The 23,774-nt window shown below is 37.7% G+C and overlaps 2 protein-coding genes across 10 annotated transcripts in view; both read right to left on the reverse strand.

The window, feature by feature from the left end:
- The window catches only part of prom1a (prominin 1a), a gene marked incomplete at its 3' end in the record, with an annotated part of 88,833 nt that extends 85,541 nt beyond the window's left edge, over positions 1 to 3,292 (reverse strand). For 5 of the 8 annotated variants that reach the window (XR_013818188.1, XR_013818189.1, XM_079839097.1 and 2 more), the window contains exon 1: positions 2,831 to 3,292. Coding sequence is in view for 4 of the 8 variants with exons in the window: in XM_079839097.1 (XP_079695223.1) it covers positions 2,831 to 3,053 (223 nt within the window). The remainder of the gene's footprint in view (positions 1 to 2,830) is intronic. The other 3 variants (XR_013818190.1, XR_013818191.1, XM_079839098.1) reach the window with 2 other exon arrangements.
- A 2,316-nt stretch (positions 3,293 to 5,608) lies between these two features.
- On the reverse strand, positions 5,609 to 23,601 carry tapt1a (transmembrane anterior posterior transformation 1a). Of its 2 annotated transcripts, XM_079839643.1 has the most exons (15): positions 23,383 to 23,601; positions 21,967 to 22,115; positions 16,368 to 16,486; positions 14,843 to 14,875; positions 12,492 to 12,654; positions 12,123 to 12,258; positions 11,711 to 11,808; positions 11,494 to 11,563; positions 10,325 to 10,405; positions 9,981 to 10,090; positions 9,769 to 9,828; positions 9,557 to 9,625; positions 9,244 to 9,320; positions 7,454 to 7,617; positions 5,609 to 7,316 (listed from the first exon to the last, which is right to left on the reverse strand). In XM_079839643.1, exons 1-15 carry the CDS (start codon positions 23,576 to 23,578, stop codon positions 7,072 to 7,074), a joined length of 1,770 nt encoding a protein of 589 aa, XP_079695769.1. In that variant the 5' UTR covers positions 23,579 to 23,601; the 3' UTR covers positions 5,609 to 7,071. The 2 variants fall into 2 exon arrangements, with proteins under 2 accessions (XP_079695769.1, XP_079695770.1); XM_079839644.1 differs by lacking the exon at positions 14,843 to 14,875 and having other exon boundaries at positions 23,383 to 23,599.
- Positions 23,602 to 23,774: the final 173 nt, after the last annotated feature.

Genomic DNA, 23,774 nt, shown 5'->3' on the forward strand with positions numbered 1-23,774 from the left:
GAGCTCAAGGGTGTCCACATTACAATAGCCCCCTAATGGAATTCATAACTGACTACTTACATCGATCAGGCATAACATTATGACCACCTTCCTGATGTAAAAGAAAATGTGATTCATCAGACCAGGCCACCTTCTTCCATTGCTCCGTGGTCCAGTTCTGATGCTCATATGCCCACTGTTGGCACTTCTTGATCAATTTGAGCTACAGTAGCTCGCCTATTTGATCGGACCACATGAGCCAGCCTTTGCTCCCCACGTGCATCAATGAGACTTGGCCGCCCATGACCCCATCACCGGTTCACCACTGGTCCTTCTTTGGACCACTTTTGATAGACACTGACCACTGCAGACCGGGAACACCCCACAAGAGCTGCAGTTTTGGAGATGCTCTGACCCAGTCACTTAGCCATCACAATTTGGCCCTTGTCAAACTCGCTCAAATCCTTACGCTTGCCCATTTTTCCTGCTTCTAACACATCAACTTTAAGGACAAAATGTTCACTTGCTGCCTAATACATCCCGTGATACATCCTACACTAAAAAAAAAAGGTTCTATATGGCACCAAAAATGGTTCTTGGCTCGTAATCATAGGGGAACCTTTTTTAGTGCTATATAACACCAATTTTGGTGCTTCAGTGGTTCTTCAGAGGTGCTATATAGCACCTAGTCAAAGAACCGGTGAAGAACCTCTGAAGAACCGCTGAAGAAGATATTCACTTCACCTGTCAGTGCCCATAATGTTATTATGCCTGATCGGTGTATACACTACTTTTCAAAAGTTTGGGGTCGGTAAGATTTAAGAAAAAAGGTGTTTTTGACAAGAAATCTTGAAAAACAGTAATATTGTGAAATATTATTACAATTTATAATAACTGGTTCCCAAAATGTAATTATTCATGTGATGGTAAAGCTGAATTTTCAGCATCATTACTCCAGTCTTTAGCGTCACATGATCCTACAGAAATCATTCTAATATGATGATTTGGTCAGTTTTGCTGCTTAATATTTTTGTGGAAACCATGATACATTGGTTTTAAGGATTCTTTAATGGGTAAAAAGTCTTTACTGTTACTAGTTTTGATCCTTGCTGAAGAAAAATAGTGTTTCAAAAAAATAAATCTTACAGACTCCAAACGTACACAACCAGGGGCAGATAAGAGAAATGTTCGAGAAACCTGTATAGAAACAATCATAATTTTAACATTTGTTTGGTGCCACTAGTGCTGTTGAAATTGCACACTTCATCTTAAAAAGACAAACATTTGCTTCAAGGAGCAAGATGAGATACTGCCCAAGGCTCAGGGAACAGAGAGAGTGAGCGAAGGTGGCAGTCAGGATAGCCAGGTCAATGTCTGAGAACAAAGAGATCCTAAGTGCTCCCTAATATATTTCCTGGCAATATAACTCTTCGAAACCCGAGACCTGCAAACGGAGCAATTAATAGGCCATTACCGAACCATCGTCCCCCAGCGCACTTTGATCTCATGAGTAGTTTTGTAGGTTTAAAGACACTGTTTCTTTTGAAGGAGACAGGGAGTTACCATCACACATCAGTGTCCTTACTTTCACTTGTCAAAGTCCATTCAGATTTAAGGATCAAAGGATTTGACCATGTCTGTCTAGGTGTGACGTGACCAGGTTTCTTAAATCAGTTCACGACAAACGCCCTGAAAATCCACGCCAAGAAATTACTTCCAAGACTGGCACAAACATATGTAGTCACAGAGAACAAATCAAGCCGAGTCGCAGTGGTACGGCTGTCTCTTTCCTGCAAATCAAACGCAGTGGGCTGAATTATCATATAGTGGAGGCCTGTCAAGAGAGCTTTTATCATTCTAATTAATTTGCCGAAAGGCTACAGCTGTGGCTATTTTTATTTGAGAGTGGAGGAGGAAAAAAAAAGAGGAAAAGGGGAGAAATGAAAACAAAATGCCGTCAGTGCTACATGCGTTCAGAAGACGGATGATTTACACCTACTGCTAGAGGCGGTCATCACTACCAGAAGAGAAATAAACAAGCTGCAGAAAAAGAAGGAATTATAACCTTGGAAATGGGAGTATATTTGAGCAAAATAGAGAGCTGAAGGTATAATAATCTATACAGCTTTGGCACAGTGAACCTTTAACATCCATGGTATCTTTCCATTGGAGAAAAGGTTCTTTATAGCGGAAAATGGTTCTTCTGATTAAATGTTCTTAATGCTAAAAAACGAATGCCATCTTCTATGGCATTGCAGTGAAAGCTCCCCTTTGGCATTTTTATTTTTAAGAGTGTAGGTGCTTGGTGGCTTCCATTGTTGATTATACCAGCCCTGTTCCTGGAGGATGACCAATGACCACATTGGATGTCTACCTTAAAAGCACCTGAAGCAACTAATCAGCTCTTTAGTAAAGTTCTCCAAGATCTGATATGTGTGTGTATGTTAATGTTTGGGGTCCCTCCAGGAACCAGGATCTATCCACCTGTGGCATGCTGGAAAATAAAAGCACAGCAACATATGGCATTCCAGATTAGCCTTTTAGCTCATTAGGACAGTGACTCAAAGGGTCACAATCTTAATCTCAAAACCAAATGATGACAAACAGAGGGGGTGGAGAAGATGCCAGACCAGCCACATTCAACACCTCACACCATTTTATTCTCCATGAAGATACCACAGGTGGCACCTCTCACACCTGAAACATCTACCTACTCGTGATAGATGCTGTTGAAGAAATAGCAATCAATGGAGTAGCCTATATATAAATAACCTGATTCAAACGAATAAGTAAGGGAGGGAAACGTCAAATTGAATCTTAAAGTTCACGAACATCACAGGATTGAGCTCACCTTCAGGAAACGGGTTAGGCTGAACCACATAGAGGAAAGCGTGCATCATGTTAAATAAAATCCCAATGGCCCCAGGCTCGTAATAGGCGACGGTATCGTAAACTCCGGAGGGGACGAAGCCGAAATCCAAAGTTCTCCGCGCTGGAGCAGCAGGAGTGCCGGGCTGGAGTTCCCCGGACGTCAAGCCCCAGCACAGAATAATCAGTCCCGTTTTCCACAGCATGACTAGTTCTAGTGTTAAAGCAATTCCTGATGATGGAAGTGGAGGAAATTCTGGGTGGACTATGAGGGACAATCTCGGTGACAGCAGATAAACCGCAAGTCTCAAGTCCTGCTGTCCGGCGAGCGATTCATGATGACCATGGTCCCCCGTGCGAGCGGCTCCTGCAGGTTCACCTCGCGCTTCGTCAGATGCCGCGCTATAATAACACGGCTGGTGAGCGTGAGCCAGTGAGGTGCAAGTGACTCTGCGCGCGCATCCCCTTCCCGTGGGTTAACGGTCTCACATCTCAGGCGCTCGCGCTCGGTGCTCCGCCTGCCGGGTGCTAAAGATGAGTGACGCGAGTGATTTAATTTAGACTGCTTTCAATCATCTTTACCACTTTAAAACACTGACGAAAGATGGTGAAAATGTGACTGACTTTTAAACATCTTTTGTCCATTATGGTTCACTAGTTTCAAAATACGACACTGCGTAATAGGCTAGTTGTTGATTTGTCTTCCACTTTCTTGACATCAAACCAAAGTAGTGAAACGACTCGAGGGATTTTTGTATACATCATTTATGTATTGAAATAATTTCACTACTTTTCCGTCTTTTGTAAAAATCCCAAAATTAAAAAAGTAATATCATCCTAGTCGAAGCAACATTTTTTTTGGTTAGAAAACAACGGCACAAACATCAAATAATAGCAAAAGATTTAATAAAGTAATGTATTGTGGTAGCCTATTAGATGGTTTGTCTCACTTAATAAAATATGTATGGTTAATATTTAAAATGAACATCCAAATGTCTATAATGGCCCTGTTATCACTATTTTATGCATAGTAAAATTTTCTTTGGTAACCATAGTTGCACAAAAATGGCACTGATATTATACTTCTCTGTGTCAAATTAATATGACAAAAAAAACAAAAAACATTTCTATTAACTGTGAAAGTTTCCTACTCCAAATCTTATTGATTTTGGTTTACAGCAACACTCATTTGGATAAATGTATCTTGGTGGAAACTGGTTATTATGGTAATTTATTATTTATTACAATAATTATGTTGTTTTTTTTACTTTCATAAAATAAAACGATTCACCTTCGGATGGAACAGGTGAAACATCATTACTGACAAACTAACATAGGCCACCTTATGATAGCGGTTGAGTAGAACATCATTCTGGATCACCATCTTTTGTTGGTCCTGGAACACTGTTTACTGTCACACACAGTCCTAAACCGCAAAATATTAGCTACTTCAAAAATCATAAGGAAATAAAGGTTGATAAAATATTGTTTAAGCCATATAATCACATTTTTATTCATAGGAATGCTGGCAAAATCAGTCTCCACAGTCATAAGTTGCTGCATGGGAAATATGTGGATGGTTATATAAGCAACACACGTGGAGTATATTCATTTAAAACGTTTTAATTTTATCTACTTGCTCAGCTTTTCATGTTAGGCCAAATAAGTTCACCCACTGAGTGGGCTCAGATCTCCAACAAAATGACTCTCTCTCAGATTTTAAGACATGAAATGCTTTAAAACAAACAATAACAGAAGGTACTTCATGTATTTCATTCATAGGCCTACATGGAGAGTACTTTATATTAAATACTAAACAACTTCCAAAAAGCCAATGGGATCAAAGTCTACCTGACTACAAAAGGCCTTTAAATTTACCACCAGGCATGTTATTCCTTCACTATATTTTGGGAAACAACTGTTTAATTCTTAAACAATGTGAGGAAGTTTCAGAATGCTGTGAGTACATGATATCCGAGCAGGAATCCACATGATTACATTCTCTTTCTTGCAGTGGATTAAAGGATTCTGTAAAGAATGCAATGGCTGCGGAATGTTCTTTGTGACAGACATTGCTGAACAAAGGCAAAATCCAACAGTGTCAAACCCCCGACGATCTGTTTGGAGAAGAAACAATTCTTTTCCGACAAGGCAAGCAGTAGATGACAGATTACCATGGTCACATCAGTGGGCAAATACACTGGGTAGTCCAGCAAAATACTCTCATTAACACACACACTTTGAGATAAAATACCATTAAGGATATCTACTATTGCAATTTTGCTCAAGATTTCTTTATTCAAAAGCCAAATGGCCACGCAGTTGCCTTAGAAACAAAACACATTTACTGCCTGTCTAAGCGTCAAGTTGGCACCTGGTATCTGTAGGTCATGATGGAGAAGGACAGGGAGGTTTGTGGTGGGTGTATGGGAGGTGAACATTACCTCATGCACATGAGATGGAGATGGCGACGGCTGAGGGAGGATACTAGCTGTCCATCACAGTCTGTGAATTCTGTAGGAGAGAAGGTCACAAAGTGGCAGATTACGGTCTCAGGCTGCCAGATAAAGTAACATGGAGAATGCATTCTGACTGATAAAACTAAAAGGTGAATAAAAACTGTAAATTTACTTACAAGATGATGACCAAGAAACCCACTTTTCCTTAAACATTTATAAAAAATTTCACCTAAAGACAACATAACATTATGGACATACTATTTGTCAGCCAAACAAAACAACAACAAAAAAATCAAGAGAAAAAAGAATTACAAAACAACTTTTATTTGCCGTCCCAAAAACAGGGATGGCATTACATAAAAACTTAGTTTAGTCTTCAACCTTCACACATGAAACTGCTTTTTAGCATTATGGTACATTTTAAAAATGTTGAGGACAACAATCTGTGCAACCTTGTCCAGAATCTTTCCAAAAATGGCCATCCAATTTTTACAATGATAACAGAACAAAATGCAATATACTGAAATGCAAATGACGCATATTTCAAAACATGGCAGGAACACTTCTATTAAGGTTAACATTAAAAAACATTTTCAAAAGAGAATGATGGAATATCCATTTCAAGTCACCTGGCTTTTTAGTACCGCTGCACCACATGACTGTACTGGAGGTACATTCTAGACAGGCTGTACAGAATTAGATTGACATTCAACTTTTCTCATTGCAAAATAAACATCTAAGCAATATTATAAAATCGTATAAACATGATATCTAACTATTAATTACTGGATAATAATTTAAGTACATTTAAAACAGCAACATATTTATACCAAACAATATTGCCTCTCAGTATGTGATTGGTCACAGATGATTTGAATTTCAAAATACACTAACAATGTGCATTCAAAAAACACTCCTATTTTATGTTACACTTCTTATGAAATAGTTATTTGCTCTTTCATAGCTGGTGTAAACAGGTCAATATCACACTCATAAACAAAACAAAAATACTCTGTACGGCTTAAGACAATATGGCAAATCAGTGCAAAGTTAGTCAGCTGGATTGGCACCTTGTACATTATACAGAGCTGAATTATCAAGCAGCCTGGCCTTAGGCTAGCCAAACCTTCCCTTTCTTTAAATAGATCATGAAAAAACATAGTACTGTATCTGTTATAATACAGACTTCAACTGAACCAAATACCTTAATAACAAATCTAAAATGGCAGCATCATTGGCAAACCATGTAGCATAATATTCTAAGCCAAAAGTACAACTTAATCTATTAATTTGAATCCGATGTAAATTAGTCAATTGTTTTTTAAGTGTTTAAAAATAAATGTATAATTTAAGCTTTTCAGTTTCTACTCAAAGACCAATTTTGAGGGGGAAGAGTAATTTGTAAGACGTTCATGCCTCATTTATTGTTCAAGATGTTCTGTCTCGGATAAAATTGAGACAAACATATCCTAAAGCAATATTTACTAGATCCGATGCAATGTGATATGCCAGCCTGCCGAGGGTGAACAGATTCTTTGTTTTGATTTGAAATGCTTTACGCACTCGATCTGCTTCCTTTAGAAGATATTCCACAGGAATAGAAGCAGAGAGGATGGCCAAACGAGTCATTTTCCAGTTAGAGATAAATAGTAACAACCTCTGAAGAACTCACTCGAAAGGCCCTTGCAATTATGTCAGACCCATACTCTTGAGTCTCCTCGACTTTCGTTCCTGAGCAGTTACACTGTGGTGACGGGGTTAAAGTTCAACCGATTCGGTTGCCGCATATTGTGAAGCGGTCGATCTCCAGCAGATCTTTTTTTGTGGATCTGTGTTTAAGCTCAGTAGATTGAGGCGTCTCGCTGCTGATTTCCTCTGATTTAGGGGGAGAATCTGGTGGTGGATCGCTGGTTACCTCGGTTACAGGGGGTGGAGTTGGGGGAATAGGCTTCGCCATTGGAGTCGGCTGTTTGGTGATGGAGGTGGAGGGTAGCTGAACTTCATGTTCAGCTAAAAACCGAGGTAAAAAAACAAAGCAGAAAAGAAACATGATTCTTCAAAAACTCTCCTCCAGACAAAGCATCATGTGTTTAGAACAGAATGACTGAATGTCTGAAATATTACTTAAATAATCAAAACTGGTTTACCTGAGGGTGGGGGAGATTTGGCAGGGTTGGCTTTCTTGGGAGTTTGCTTCGAGGTTTGAGCAGTCGGTCTTTCAAACAGCTTACCCTCCATTTTAGCTTCTTTCACATATCGACAGGACTTCCCCAGAATAATTATACTATTCAACACTTTCAGTGTTATCAATCTGCCGAATCAGACCAAACAATTAAAAAGATTCAAACTAAAACCTACAACTACAAGCTTGTTTCAGGCAGGCTACTCACAAAATGTTACAAACTACTCCACAGAATAATTAGCAAAAGTAGCAGGTCATACTACATTACAGCTAACCTCACAACATTAAAGGCCCACTGAAGTGCCTTGGAACGCGCAGCATTATTCAATGTGAAACGGCTGCAGCTGTTAGCAGTTCCTCCCCTTTTCTGAAACAGCCAATAGCGTTTCGTTATTACCACAGTTTGACAAGAGCCTTTCGAAGTTTCCTCCGAATCTAACCGTTTATCATCATAATCTCCTCCATATCTCTTTGAAATACAGCATTCTGTGCAGCATTTAAATGGGTCCGATATGTTTTGTTGTCTGCGCGCCGACTCGCGCATATGATCTGCGCTGCGCTCTCGTGTCTGTAGTCAACGGCTCTGGTCTAGACTATGTGTGTGCGCTGCTGCGGTGCGCGTGAAACTATCGTAAACCCAGACTCAATTGAAATCATATTTACACTGTCTGAATCGTTTCCTATCGCATATATAGTGCGCTATGTGCCATTCACCATGTAGAAAATAGTAAATGTGTGAACAACTGACCGTATTCAGACGCAGTTCAGGGTCTATTTATAATGCAGGGGGCGGGACTTCAGATTCTAGAGCGCATTTGATTGGACAGAAGATTTGATGAGAAGGTGAAGTCTGCGATGATGTCATCAACATCTGTGATTTGTTTTAACGGAAGTGAGAGACTGTAAGTTTTGAATGCTTACCGTATATATCCTAAATGCAAATTTTGTCATTGTTTTGGAACACACCAGCTTATTCATAACCTTAAGGCTAAGATAATCATCCTAAAAGCTAAAAAACTTTATTTTGATTTCAGTGGGCCTTTAAGAAATGTTTTTGTAAAACTTAAAATACATTAAGATTCAAAAGTCTCTATGCTCACCAAGGCTGCATTTATTTAATAAAAAAATCCAGTAAGAAGAGTAATTTGGTGAAATATTATTACAATTTAAAAGAACTTTTCTATTTTAATATATTTTAATGTAATTTATTTCTGTGATGGCAAAGCTGAATAGCTTCAGTGTCACATGATCCTTCAGAAATCATTCTATTATGCCAATTTGTTGCTCAAGAAACATTTCTTATTATTATCAATGTTGAAAACAGTTGTGTTGCCTAATATGTTTGGTACTTTTTGTCAGGATTCTTTGAGGCATAGAAAGATTAAAAGAACAGCATTTATTTGAAATAGAAACCTTTTGAAATGTTATGATAGCATTTAGTCAATTTTGATCAATTTAATGCATCCTGGCTGAATAAAAGTATTAATTTCTTCTTAAAAAGAAACGCCTTACTGATCCCAACATTTTAAAAACAGTGTATTAAAAAAATCCCCCTACTTAATCACTACTTCTATTTGTGGGGACGCTACTGCCCAAAACAGTTCTCACAATCCGTTCACAGACTGTAGATGAACACAGCAGGAAAACAAAACAATCAAACACTCTAGATCAGTCGAGATTGGGTAGCATGGTGAGTTGTGAGGTCAAAATGAGACATTATGTGATGCCAAAACAAATTTAGGTAATTGACTTTACCCAAGATAAAAGAGGAGCAGACAGACAGACGATAGAGCACCCTGGATCTTCACTGAGCTCATCACCACTCGAATCAACTGAATGGGATGAAAACAAAACCATATCCTCAGGTTCAGTATCATATATGCAATGAGTAATATTTCACTTGTTATTTAATGTGTCATTTTACAGTTTGGAATAAGCATGTTGGAAAGCTAGCAACATGATACTCTAATAAGCATAAACATACATAGAGAGTACAGTAGAGAGTACAGTATCTTTGGCTAAAATTCATATAATTGGAGTAGCTAAACAAGTGAAAATATTTTCTCACCAGTACAGCAAGAGGCAAAGGAATGAAGCCCATCCTTCTCGCCACTGAATCGCTGTAGTCTGTGTAGGCCTGTCCGAGAATCAACCGCATTTGTATTCTATTATTTTTGAGCTTTACAGATAATATTGCAGTCAAATTTCTTTTTTAAATAAAAAGTACTTACAAATTATTACATATAACATTCACAAATGAGACAATAAATGATCACTTACATTTTGTTGTCGACTGCTGACAAGTTCAAAGGCCAAGCTGGCTTTATATTCACTGTAGACCTAAAGAACAAGATGCAAATTCATGTGGTGCCTATATTTGGGTATATCTAAGTGCAATTTATGGCCCTGTCTAAAATGGCACACTTGATATGTGCTTGTGGTTTTGAGATGGATTATCTTTGAAAAACAAATTTCAAATCTATGGCTCTTACATCCGCTGTGATGTCATTGAATTTTGTGATGAAGGCATGCTTGACGATGTCAACCGTAATCTCAGACGTGATTACCATGAAGACATCAGGAAGCAGAACCCAGAGGTGATCTGCAAGCAATATCAACACTATTAACAGATTAACCAAGCATTTTTAAAATAGTAGGTTAAGTAAGTAACACAGTCATCATGAATCTGTCATAAAAATGCCAAGGATCAAAAAGCTTCATTCTGGCACTACAATAAACCAACTATAAGACTATTACCAACTATTAAATATAAAATAGATTCCACTTCAAAAATGTTAAATCAAGACTAGTTTTAATATTGAGTCATAATCAAGACCTGAGTTCCAGGAAAACTGCTCCATGTTTCTCAGGCACACGATAAGGAGCAATACGTAATTGGTGAAGCGTTCCTTGATATCTGTAAGACAGAAATATAAACCAACACATGAGCAACATCTTATATATTATATTCACAAAGCCACGCTCTCTCCAATCCATGCAAAATGTGAAGGGAAACCACGGTCAACAAATAAAGCTTTTAGACTCTAAGACTTCAAAGGATGGTAATCGGTATGATGCATGCAGGTTGTGTATGAAGAGTAACTCGAGGATTTCTTCTATCACAAAGACTGAAATAGACGACCACAAGACTTAGTGGCCATTTGAAAGTGGGAAGAGAGTGAACAGCAAAAGGCAGAATAGGTGCTGATTACAGTATTCATAAAAAGGATGGGCTCTATAGGAAATAAGAACTCAAACGGCACCACAGCCTGTCAGCATCTCACAGAGCGTTATCAGAAAGCTCTTGTGAGCTTTGATTAGCATTTCAAAAAGATGCTATAATGTTTATGAGTCAGCCCACACTCAATGTTCAGGACTGCAACTTCACCTGCTTGTCGATCAAAGAGTCTCTAATGTACAGTTTGCTAGTAATTTTGAATAACCAGAACTGAGGCACACTGCTGTAATATTTCCTGTGTATAATCTACATTACAAAAAGCACAAAAAAAAGGGTATGGCCATCATTCTTTGGACATTTTGCATGGTTATACCATAGTATTTTTTGCAGAAACTTAAATAACATGGTACATGAACATGATAATCTCAGAGTACCATGACTTATAAAAAAAGTCTCCTACGCTCACCACGACTGCATTTATTTGATCAAAAATACAGTAAAAACTAAAATATTATTACAATTTAAAATAACTAAAAAAATAATTTATTTGAAAGAAATTAAAACTCTTATTTAGCAAGGGTGCATTAAGTTGATTAAAAGTGACAGTAAAGACAGTAAAAAATGTTCCATCTCCAATAAATGTTGTTCTTTTAAACTTTCTATTCATCATAGAATCCTAAAAACACGGTTTCCACAAAAATATTAAGCAGCACAACTGTTTTCAACATTGATTATAAGAAGAAATGTTTCTTGAGCACCAAATCAGCATATTAAAATGATTTAAAACTGATGATCAAAAGTGACAGTAGGTTGGTTTCGAGACTCACCACTGTTAGACATCTGAAAGAGGTTGTTCTTCTCAAACTTCTTAAACACACTTCCCTTGATTTCCACAAACTGAAACATGAACAAACACATGATTACAAAAAAAACATGATTACAAAATTATAAATGTATATAGTGATACAATAGTTCCTGAACTGAGATTTGAAGATTCTGCTGTTTGCACATAAAATGTGAGTTTGTGTGCGTGTGTACACTTACGTTGTTAGACATCATAATGGTGAGCAGAGATTTATTATGCGAGTTGAAGGCCACATTTAGAGTAGAGGCCTGGACCATGATGAGAATGGCATGCAGAACTGAGACAAACACTGAGGAAAACAATTATATTGAAGTACTTTGTCATGGATATTATGTTATGGGGCTACAAGTTGCAGATGATTGAATCAGATCCAACAGATTTAGTTTGGATAAGAAATATGATTTCCAGGGTTTGTGGGAACCCCTAAATAACAATTACACCACACCTCATTCAACATTAATATAGAATTAAAGAAAAATGATGCATACACTAAATGATGACACGTCATGAAAACTTGGATCAAGTGGTTTCTTATACGGCATTATCAAAATTGCCTCAAGTATCCTGAGCACAGTAGACTAAAAAGGATACAGACATAGAAGACAGCCATGAAAAAATGGGGGATGACTCCAATGTGGGCTCTCTTCTGTGACTTTGGCTCAGTGGCCGTCCAATAGAGAGCATCCAGAATGTCTTGCCCAAAAGATGAGAATAGACGGTCTGCCACCTGAGAGATGAAATAACACCGATATATAAAGAAATAGTTCACAAAAAAAATGAAAATGTGATTATTTTACAGACCCTGATGTCGTTCCAAAGCTGTATGCTGCTTTTTGTTATATGGAAATGCGGCATGAATATAATGTGTTCAGAATGCAGGTTTGGAACAAAGCAAGTGTGGATAAATCATTTTAGGTGAACAATTTCTTAATAGATCCAAGTTCAAGAGCAGCTCGATACCTCCAGCATGTTGTAGATGATGTAGAGTTTGATGACCGACTGGCCGCGGATCAGGTGGTACATCATGGCATAGTCGACATAGTGCATCATGGAGTAACAGAGCACCATGATTAAACCTTTCAGCAGGTCACACACCTGAGCCGGCTGCAGGAACCGAGAGCCACTGGTAAACACAAACACACACAGCATTAGTGTGTAAAACAGGCCTGAGAGGCAGAACAAACTGCAGAGAAAGCTTATTGAACACATTAATTATAAATAGAACTTATGAGTTTACAAAATGAGGCCAAATGCAATGATTACACACATCAGCTTGAAAACACCACCACATTGAAGAAAAGCTTTGGCTTTCTTTCAAACTAGAGAAACACACACAGATGGGCATTTCTTCAACTACAGTCCAGGGACTAACTAACACACTTGAATGTCACATCCAAATTAAAATGGCTACTTTTCATAAAAATGTAATTGTATAATTTTTTGTATAGATTTTTATTGTATTTCCTTGTCCAAAAAATATTTGCATTTTTACAACGATAATGTTGCAAACACAGAGTGACATATTCTACATTTAGTGAGGGAAATTGTATTTATGAAATGTATTAAAAAAAACATCTCTGCACCTTGAAAACAAACTGGCAGAGTGTGGAAAATGTGTTTAAAGGGAGTTCATAAACATCACAAGGCCAAAAGTGCCAGTAGTTGGAGAAACACCCAGATGGAGAAAAACACTCAAAACCCATGCAGATGTCTGATGTATGGTCTTCATGTACAGACAATGAGAAAAAAATAATAATCTTAGCACTGACGTCTATGACACCTTGCTTAGTTCACAGTTGAGACACTTTCAGCTGAAGATAAATTAACAGAAGGTATCGTATTTATTTAAGGAGCAGAGCTGCGATTCAGATGTGTGCAAAGAGCCTGCATCCTAGGTGTGGGCAGGAGAATAAAAAAAAAAAAGAAAAACTTGATGGATGTTTCATTTTCACTTGAGACATCACACTCCCACTCATGAGGAGGAATCTACACAAACGTCCTCAGGAAACCAGCAAGACTGGGAACTGGCAACAGAAAGCTGAGGAATAATATATATAAATATAATATAAATAAATCTCTCACCAAGACGGCATTTATTTATTTATTTGATCAAAATTAAATATTTATTACAATTTAAATGAACTGTTTTGAATTAATCTTAAAATCGAATTTATTCCTGTAATGCAAAAATGGATTTCCAGCATCATTACTCCAGTCTTCAGTGTCACACTAACCATCAGAAATCATATTTCTAATATGTTGATTTAATGCTCAAGAAAAACTTCTTCATATTATTAATGTTGAAAATTGTTGTGTGGCTTAATATTGTTGTGAAAACAGTGATACATATATTTTCAGGTTTATATATATATATATATATATATTGCATACTTTTGTGCTAAAGTGCCAGGCGTAAGTGTAAGAAAGTGTTTGTCCTTTCTATCCTAGACTCATGGTGAGGGGATGGGATGCAGAATTTTTATGTTGAATGGTTTTAATTCTGCAAATGAACAGTAACATATCAAAGGCTACTGAGATGTGACATGAAAGGTCTCATCCATTGTGAGGGGAAAGTAGTAGTACATTTGAACAAAATCTTACTAAAACAGGAGTGTGTGTGACTTGTAAGCTTATCGATTACATTTAAATAGAAATATTTTTTGAACATAAACTCCTGGAGCTGGAGATATGACCGTGAGGTATTAATAAAATCTTAAAGTGTAGCTATGGATCTGAGGATCAAGTTAAACCTCTTTGCAGTTTGATAGAGCAAAGGGAAAAGCTGCTATGACTCGAGCGATTCTCACCAAATGCACCAGTGAAATAAAACCCTCTGTTTAACAGTATAAACCCGTGGATTGTTGGTCTGGTTATGTCAGGTGGTTAGACTGGGAAATTGGTTGGCCAAAAAGATAAACCAGCCTAAATTAACTAGCTAACTAAATTCAGCAAACCATTTTTTAAAAGTAGGATGGCATATAATGTAGCACGTCAATGTCATACTGGTGCCAGACACACACTCAAGCCACACACTACAGACATAAAACACAACCACTGCCAGACTTGACACAAACAGTTCAAAATCCAACCACTTCACTTGCCAGCTGACACTTAAATTTAAAACTACTGCACCGTCATATCGTAAGCTAACCATTCAACGAAGAGAGTTATCACTGGCAGATGACATATATACTCTACCAGGTTGGCAAATGCTACAGTGACATGCTCATTATATAAAACATATGGATCAAACAGAATGAAGAATGGGATTGTTTGAAATGGGTCACAGTCGCCGAATGCAGGCATCCTACCTGCTCCGTCTGCAATAAGGGCAAACATTAGCGCTGAAGGGAGGAGGGAGAGGCACACATTAGGCACTTAACTGCAACTCTGATACAAGGAAATGTCAGTACACAATTGTTCATTATGAACATGGCATAATCATACACAATGAGAGGAGAGCAAGATTTGGGGCTTCATTTATAAAATGTTGCATAGAAACAGTCCAACACTTGATCTTACAATCATTCCTCCAATGTGTGTACGTGTGATTCAGAGAATGAACATGCACATTTTTTTGTGTGTACACCTCTCTTCCAGATGTGAAATCTATAAACCGTGAATGATCTTGAAATTGTGCGCAGCTGATTGGTTTCACATCTCCGCCTTGTTAACGCCCCACAAATTATTGTCATTAATATATAAATAAGCACCAGTCAACGTCCAAACACTTTACTTGAGAATCGTAAGCGGGAAAAATTGCTTAGATTTCAAAATTGTTGCAGGACTTCGACTCTCTCTTTTGCCACAAGGAAAATAGCGCAGGCTACGTCTGTGCTTAGACCCTGATGTGGCGCTAAGCACTTTTCGATGTCAAAGACTTGAAAAACCTTGGTTTCTAAAGCCAGATTTGTCAGATTGTGAAATGTGACCCTCCTTAATTTTCATGGGAAATTTAATGATACCAAAACTAATGTTGGCAATGTTTTTCCACTGACGAAAACAGTGGATGGATGACAGAAGTCACGGACTGCTCAATCTTTAATGCAATCTCAAAGTCATTTTGATGGTGTGAACATAATGTGAAGCATGTCGTGCATCATGTAGTGAAGCTAGTATCAACATTTGTAACTAAACATTTATGCGTGCAAGCTACAACAACATTGGCTGGATACATGGACGAGAAATTGAGTGAGGAAGTTAGAAAGTACCCGCATTGTACAACTCTAGCTTAAAAGATTATAAAGATGTGTATATGGGTTATTTACAGTGAAAAGCCATGTGTACAACTGTATACTTTGGGCTACAAAAAAAGTATACTTTGATTCATATTACTACTCGAAGATACTAAAATTCACCTTTTAGGGGTAAGTAAGGAACAAAGTTGTGATTTTAAGGGAACTGCGCCAGTAGCAAGGTTTTTTTATTTATTTAAAGAAATACTTTTATTCAGCAAGGATGCATTCAATTGATCAAATGTGAGAGTTAAGACATTTATAATGTTATAAAATATTTCTATTTCAAACAAAAACTCAAAGAATCCTGAAAAAAATATCACTGTTTCCACAAAAATATTATGCAGCACAACAATGTTTTCAATTTCAACATTGATAATAATAAGAAATGTTACTTGAGCATGATTTCTGAAGGATCGCGTGACACTGAAGATGCTAAAAAAAGATGCTATTACCGTTTTACTGTATTTACTTGTTGATCAAATAAATGCAGCCTTGGTGAGAATAAGAGACTACTTTCAAAAACAAAAAACAATCTTATGAACCCCAAACTGTTAATGGCAGTATATCTTTTTGAAGATAAATGAGTTGTTTGTGTTACCCGAGGCCACAACAAGGTATCGTCAACACCCTCAGGAAGGCCAGTAGAGTTCTTAGGGGCAGCAGAGTAAACACGTACAGAAAGGCATCCAGACACAGGCAGATCCCAAAGATCATCAACTGTAGGAAGACACAAACAGTGTTGTTAACACATGCACTCACATATGCAATATGCTAAGCAGAAACCCATTTGTTTTGTTCACATTCAGTCATGTTATACAGAAACCACACTGACTGACATCATCCTAAGAAACCCCTCGGCCCTGAATCCTGATGCTTCACATGCTTGAGTGAACAGAGGCATGTAATGTGTTGAAGGAGGCTTTGAATATTTCTGCCAGCACTTCGTGACCTTAAAATATTTTTCATCTTCAGAGAAAGACCATTAAGAACAAATTAAAACGTTAACATGCATCACAAGCAACTGGCTCTTTAAAGTCTGAGTGAATCCTGGGAGACGATTTTTACCAGCAGCTATAAAACAAAGAGAGCTTGTTAGGAGATGAACACAGACCACTAGAACCCTCTCAACTTAGGACAATGAAAATGAAAGGCAGTGGAAGATAAATCAAGACTGGTCTTGACAATAAGGAGCTTTTCCACAGGCTTGTAGTTCAGATAAGAACACGCAACGGTAATATTTTAACAGACCTCTCAATAAAACTTAATTTTTACATTATATTCATGGTTTCTAAATGCATGGCAACTAAAAAAAAAAAAAAAAAAAAAAAAACATATATATATATATATATATATATATATTGCAATAATACAGGGAACTATACAGCTATGCGATTCTGTAAATCACTACAAATGTATAAACAAACAAATATGTAAAAAATAAAGTTTAAGCAAGACACATTCAATAGATCAAAAGTGACAGTACATTTACATAAGTGACAAATTATGTAATGACATAAGTCCCCCATAAGTGAAAACGAACATTTACAATGTTCCTAAAAATTTCAATTTAAAGTAAATGCTGTTCTTTTGATCTTTCTATTAGAAAGTAAATTCAGCTTTTCCATTACAGGAATAAACTACATTGTAAGTTATTTCATCATTTTACCCTTTGAGCATAGACTTTTTTCAAAACATTTGAAAAACGTATTGAGCGTTGGAATAGTAATGTAAATATATGACAATATTTTTGTCAAAACTTCACCTGTCATAAATAAAATCGTTTGCAAAGGATAAAAACATGGGGTCACAATTAGGGTCCAATACTCACTATTTACTAACTATTAACTACAACTTAATAACTACCTTACAATTACTATTAATGAGCAGTTATAAGGAGTTTAAAAGTCGTAATTAAGTTTAAGTATTGGGTAGGATTAAGGGATGCAGAATACGGCATTAATATGTGCTTTATAGGTAATAATAAACAGCCAATATCCTAATAATATCCATGCTAATAAGCAACTAGCTAATAGTGAGAATTGGACACTACAACTAATGTGTTACCAAACATGTGAAAACTATAGTGGCAACAATGTAGGCTCAATAGATCAAGTGACAGTTTCATCAACTAGGGCCCATCAGCCATCCAAAAATCAGCAAACACGAGCCCTACCTGCTCAGAGAAAACACACTGGCAGACAGCAATCATTCTGAATGAACGTGGACATCTATCACGCAGCTCAGCTTTGACTGAGTGGATGTTAATTCCAGAAAAGCATGCAAAAACATGGCACAGGGAAGCAGCAAAGCTGGTTTTGGGTTATATTGTCTTCAGTCTGTCTGTACTGACCAGGAATCAGTAGATCCAAATTTAGCCTGTCATATGTACACTGCAAACATAATGAACAAACTGTTTCCAGGCCAGCAGTTTACGGTCATCTCACTGGTGTTTGGAGAGTTTGCTGAGCCCTTTCTAGGGTTTGAGGGGCGGAGCACCTTCAGGGTCACAGAACCGTCTTTGTGTGCGCATACCGCAGCTGTCAACATATCACACAAACCTGAGTAGTGTGAGTGTGATCCTGAGGTCTTTGAGGTGAATTGAAAAATGCTATGCGACAAAACGAACTCTGACATACACTATATGAATCATTACCATCTCATTAAGATTGTTTGGTTAATAAAATAAATATATTTGACCATTCTTCAATAACTCAATATCTGTTTTCAATAGCTCAATAACTCCATCTGGTGGCAATGAACACTTCAACACTTCCTGAGGTAAGGTGAGGTACAGGTTTATTTTGTAAATTTTGTCTCTTTATGGGAAAAAATAATTTAATACCATCTAAATTGAATTTTGACAACAATATAGTATTAGTATTTTTAACAATATAGTATTTTGATGTATAAAAATTTCTTGTTTTACGTACTGTTTATGGAAGCCTAAATTCAGTCTGTTCATCACTTGTCATAAGGCAATCAACCACTTAATTCATATGGATTTGTTTTACAAACTCTTTATGAACGTTCTGAAGCGTCAAAGTGGTAGTTGCTTAGACTCTCAATGGAGGGACAGAAAGCTCTCAGATTTCATAAAAAATATCATAATTTGTGTTCCGAAAATGAACAAAAGTCTTACTGTTTTGAACACTTTAAATATTTGGGAAAGTATCCATGCATGAAAATAATATATGTGTTGTATTGTATATGTACTTGACAATGCAGCAATTGGTCCTCCGCTTCACATGGGTCATACTTCAGGTCAGAAAATACAGAAATCCATATAAATAATAATAATTAAAAAAAAATCATATCCCTAATTTAGTGTAATACACTTAACTACATATAACACTTTTGATGGTGAAGTGTGAAATTTCTTGTCTGGCTATCACCAGACCAAGCTGAATTTAAGATTGAACATTGGCCTGGGGAGTCTGCTATGTATTTTCTACTGCATAAGAGGCGTGAAAAAAAAGCATAAATTAAAGGCGTCATGAACTGGCTTTTTAAATTTTTTATACTGAGGTCAACTTATGACGTTTGCGTGGTTTTTACATTCAAAAACATCATAATGAATAAGTAATAGGCTACTTTCTGCTTTGGTTTTGAGACTCTCTGAAAAACAGTCGGTTTTGATGGGCGTACCGCACAAGCCTCGGAAGTAAACGCCCACGGCTAGGATTGGATAAGATTTGCATATTTAATGAGCTTCTGCTCCCCTGTCAGTGACAGCATGTGGCAAACGGCAACCGGAATGAATCGCCCAGCCCACAGCCAGGGCTCGCAAAATGTCTTTATCAAACAAACACAATGATTCATCTCTCACCCACCCGCGATTGATTGGAATGTTATTTCTGTATCATTTCACCCGATCATCAGTGAATATAACCGCGAACCATACACACACACGCGTGCGCTGGCCAGTAATAGCCTGTCTGAAAAACACATAGCCCCGGGTATTTGCGAGCTGGCATTACAAGTCCGAGTCTGATCAGCATTACAAGTCCGAGTCTGATCACGAATGAACCAATAACACCTTCTCCAGCCTGTGACCGCGTGCTAAGGTATGTAATCAATAGATATGAAACGATCTGTAACAATGCAATACTAACACATGTAAAAAAACATGTTTACTCACAAAAGTGTGTTGCACCGCTCCTGACGGATCCAATATAGAAGGCACAGAATTGTGTTTTTATCTCAATATTGCTCTGAAACTTACAGGATATTCTTATATCACGATTAACTTTTATATACCAAAGGCTCAAAGGAAAGTTAATTTCTCAATTCATCCCCCCTTTAATTGACTCTGTACAAATTTTAATAGTCATTCAACCAAACAGACCACAAGAGGCGTGATAAACTAACATAATACAAAATGACTCTGTATGCAATTGGATAGTCCTTCAACCAATTAGACCACAAGAGCGTGATCAACAGGCAACGACCCATCGCTTCTTCGTCATTGTGTTAAACTCGCCAATAGCGTGCCAGGTGGATAAGCCAGTCTGTGATTGGTTCCCGCAAAAGTGTAACAGATGCAGTAGAAATTAATGTACAGGTTTCCAGACTGAGCTGCAGGGCGAAATGCAATTTCTGCTTCAGTACAATGGTAATGTGTATCAAAGTAGGGCTGCACAGTTAAACGTAAAATTTCTAATTTCTAATTACCTTAATCCGGTTAAAGCCATACTCGAATTAAACAAATATCAAATTAAGACATGTGGAGTATGCCTATTTTAATCGCATTATCGAAGTGCATTGTAGACATGTACGCACCTTAATCTAACTATTAACGTCGTGTAGGAGTTTTCGCCGCATTTTGTGACAGGACGGACACACACACACACACACACACACACACACACACACACACACACACACACACACACACACACACACACACACACACACACACACACACACACACACACACACACACACACACACACACACACACACCAGGCAAGGGCAGAGGGAAGGGCTTTGGGGGCTCGAGCCCCTGCCCTTTTTCAAAAATGTATCAAAAGTGCCCCTCTCAACAATCAATAATTTGTGCCAAATAAAACAGAATTTGAATTATAATTAATATAAAAGCGCGTAGCCTACAAAACAAGCGCTCAAATGTCCCGTTTATCTTTTACATATCTGTCAGTCTGAAATGTCGTTGCCATAACGTGTTGCTATGGTGCATGTCTTGCGTGACTGCTCATTCTGACATGGCCTCCTCTATATTTTGGGGGGGTGAGACGACAATCCAACGCTCTCCATTAACTTTGCATTGCTTGAGGCTGCCTCCTTGGACTTATAACAAAAAACAGAACAATGTCTAAAAGCTGATATGTGACAAGGTGTACAGCAAACAAGCTAAAAAACACAGAAATACGTTTTTATAAGCTGTCGACCCCAAAAAACGAGCATTTAAGGAGACAAAAGTGGAGACAGGCAATAAGACGTGAAGCTTCAGCAGGAAGAATGGGTCAATTTTGGGATCCTGACACTCAGTATGCCTATGTGTGCAGTAAACATTTTGTCACTGTTAAGTCGCAGAATATTTTCCTGTCGCTGATTATGTGTGACAACGCTCTAGTAGATAAAAGTAGATACATCCGAAAACGTTGTTTCTGCGTTGTAGTGTAGACAGTGAAAACGGAGGTATTTGAAAACTATGACGTAAGTTTAATCATGTGACACATATTAAACCCATAAATATTCATGTTTATACTGGTATTGTGCCTGTTATGTGCCATTCACTTTCACACAGTTGCTAAATATGTTACTTTGCGCACTCTTCATATCACAGTCCTGCAAAGATGATAGAAAATGTACTCACATTTGCTGTCCTGTGGCAAAACATGAGAGCAGTTGCATTTTAGACCAAACATATAATGGTGAGTGAGTGCGACCTGGACACATCAGTGTATGGTGAGATACAGTATTTTGCTAAATAAAATGATCCTGCCAGCAGAATTGCGTGATAACTTGATTATGTCTTGTTTAGTCTATCATCTCAGTGAGCTTTTAAGAGGGTTTACGCATGCGCTGTAAGGTGAATTTAGCGATTTGCAATGTTTCAGTGTGAATGGGAAACTTTTGGAAAACTCTTGAAAACGCTAGTGTGGACGGAGAGCGCTTTCAAATCTATCCGGATTAATGTAGACACAGCCTAAAATAAAGAAGAGCATTGTGGGACTCACCCTCTCCAGCTCTCTGGGGATCCTCATGCAGGTGTAGACCCTTTCCCTCCGCTCCATGTACTTGGCCTCGTTATGCTCCAGGAAGTAGCCCCTGGTCAGCTCCGCACACATGAACCTCAACAGAGACGGCTCGTCAGAGTCATCCAGGTCTGTGGGATAGAGAGGAAACAAGGTGTTCAATGCTATTAAATTAAAGGGTTAACATTTAAAATGGTGACCAACAAAGAGTAATTTCAGCATTTCTGAAAAAAAAGGCTAAATTATAAGCATAAACAAACACCACAACACAAACAAAATAATTATTCCAATAAACTAGCAAGTGGTAAGAAATCAAGCATGTGAGTGCTGAGGTAATATAGTGATAGCAAGGCTAACTATTCAGACAATATCTTGTCATTTTGACATTTTCGGCATCTGCCAAGTGCAAAGTCTGACGACAGCCTTGTCAACAGATAATAGACATTCTTCTACATCTCTATTATTATGTAACGTCAATTCTCATGTTAACTTAAAATGCAAGCTTATTGAACTTGGATTCAAAAGTAAAAACATTATTTGAGTTTATAGAACTTATTTATTTAGTGAAAGCACATACATGTTTTTCTCGAAGCTGGTTGCCTCGAATTGTTCAGTTCTCTGATTTTCTTTTTTTCTTTTCTTATGGTGTATTATGTGTATACTGTATATCTGTCACTCTTCTCTTTAGATATCTGGCTGATGAAACCCCCAAATCGTTTAAACACTAGAATACCATTTGTGGATGGTTGACAAGATGTGTTTGCGCACTTGCTATTTCCGGCTGCATTTGAAAAGTAACTGCAATGCAATGACTCAGGTCAGATGCTCGTAAACAGATATTTTGGGGGAATGATTTTAGGATGCCCAAAATCACTATTAAAAGCAACAGGCATTCATTTATACCGCTATGGGAAGTTGAAGACATTGAGAGATAAAAGGGTAAAAAGGTCCACTTAGTCCACTCACTGAAGTACTTACTTAAGAGCAAATGCATCCTCTAGACAGGGCACAGCTAGAGGACACACTAGGTCAGTTTTTAAGTGCACATTCCTCTCTGGAACTGTTCCTAACACCATGTTTGGACCAGAACCAGACAGGCTGTTTGAGAGAAATGATTCAAAGACCTAACTCAGGCTTCCCATGAGCACTTTAGTCTAGACACAGAGACTATAATATTTTTGATTTCTGATGCAAAAATGAACGCAACAACATATCTGCGTTCTGTAAACATTACATTAACACAACTTAGAATTAAAACTAAAGCAAAAATACATTTTAAACACTATGTGGTCACATTAAAAGACTAGTACATCCATTGGTAAAATCTGAAGCTACAGGTAAACTGAAGCCACGTTGGAAGTAAAAGGCGAAGGTCAGTTGTCAGATGCTCGAGCTCACCTGAGTGCTCGCGATGCTCGTCATTAACGTAGGGTTTCTCGTAAAATCCGAGAGTTTCCGTCATTTTCGCCGCCGACTCAGATACGTTTGCCTTCCCCGATATCGCTGCAGCACCCCAGGGACATTTTACCCTTTTGTGATAGTCATTTTCTGAATCTTTCTCGTCTGACATCCCGACACCAAGCGAATCCGCCATCTTCGCTGTGGCGTCATCACACTGTGCACGTGATATTGATAAACAGTGCACTTTTGGGATAAAATAAAAGTATGCAGAATAAGCACGGTATAGAAATATCATAGAGGTTGTAATAGAAATTATAGTACATAAACAATTTAGGAATACTTAACTCTAAGTAGTTTTTTCCCCCGAAAAATTAAATGTAATTTACTAA

Source organism: Gobio gobio (assembly GCF_949357685.1).
Source record: "Gobio gobio genome assembly, chromosome: 16".
Lineage (NCBI taxonomy): Eukaryota > Metazoa > Chordata > Actinopteri > Cypriniformes > Gobionidae > Gobio > Gobio gobio.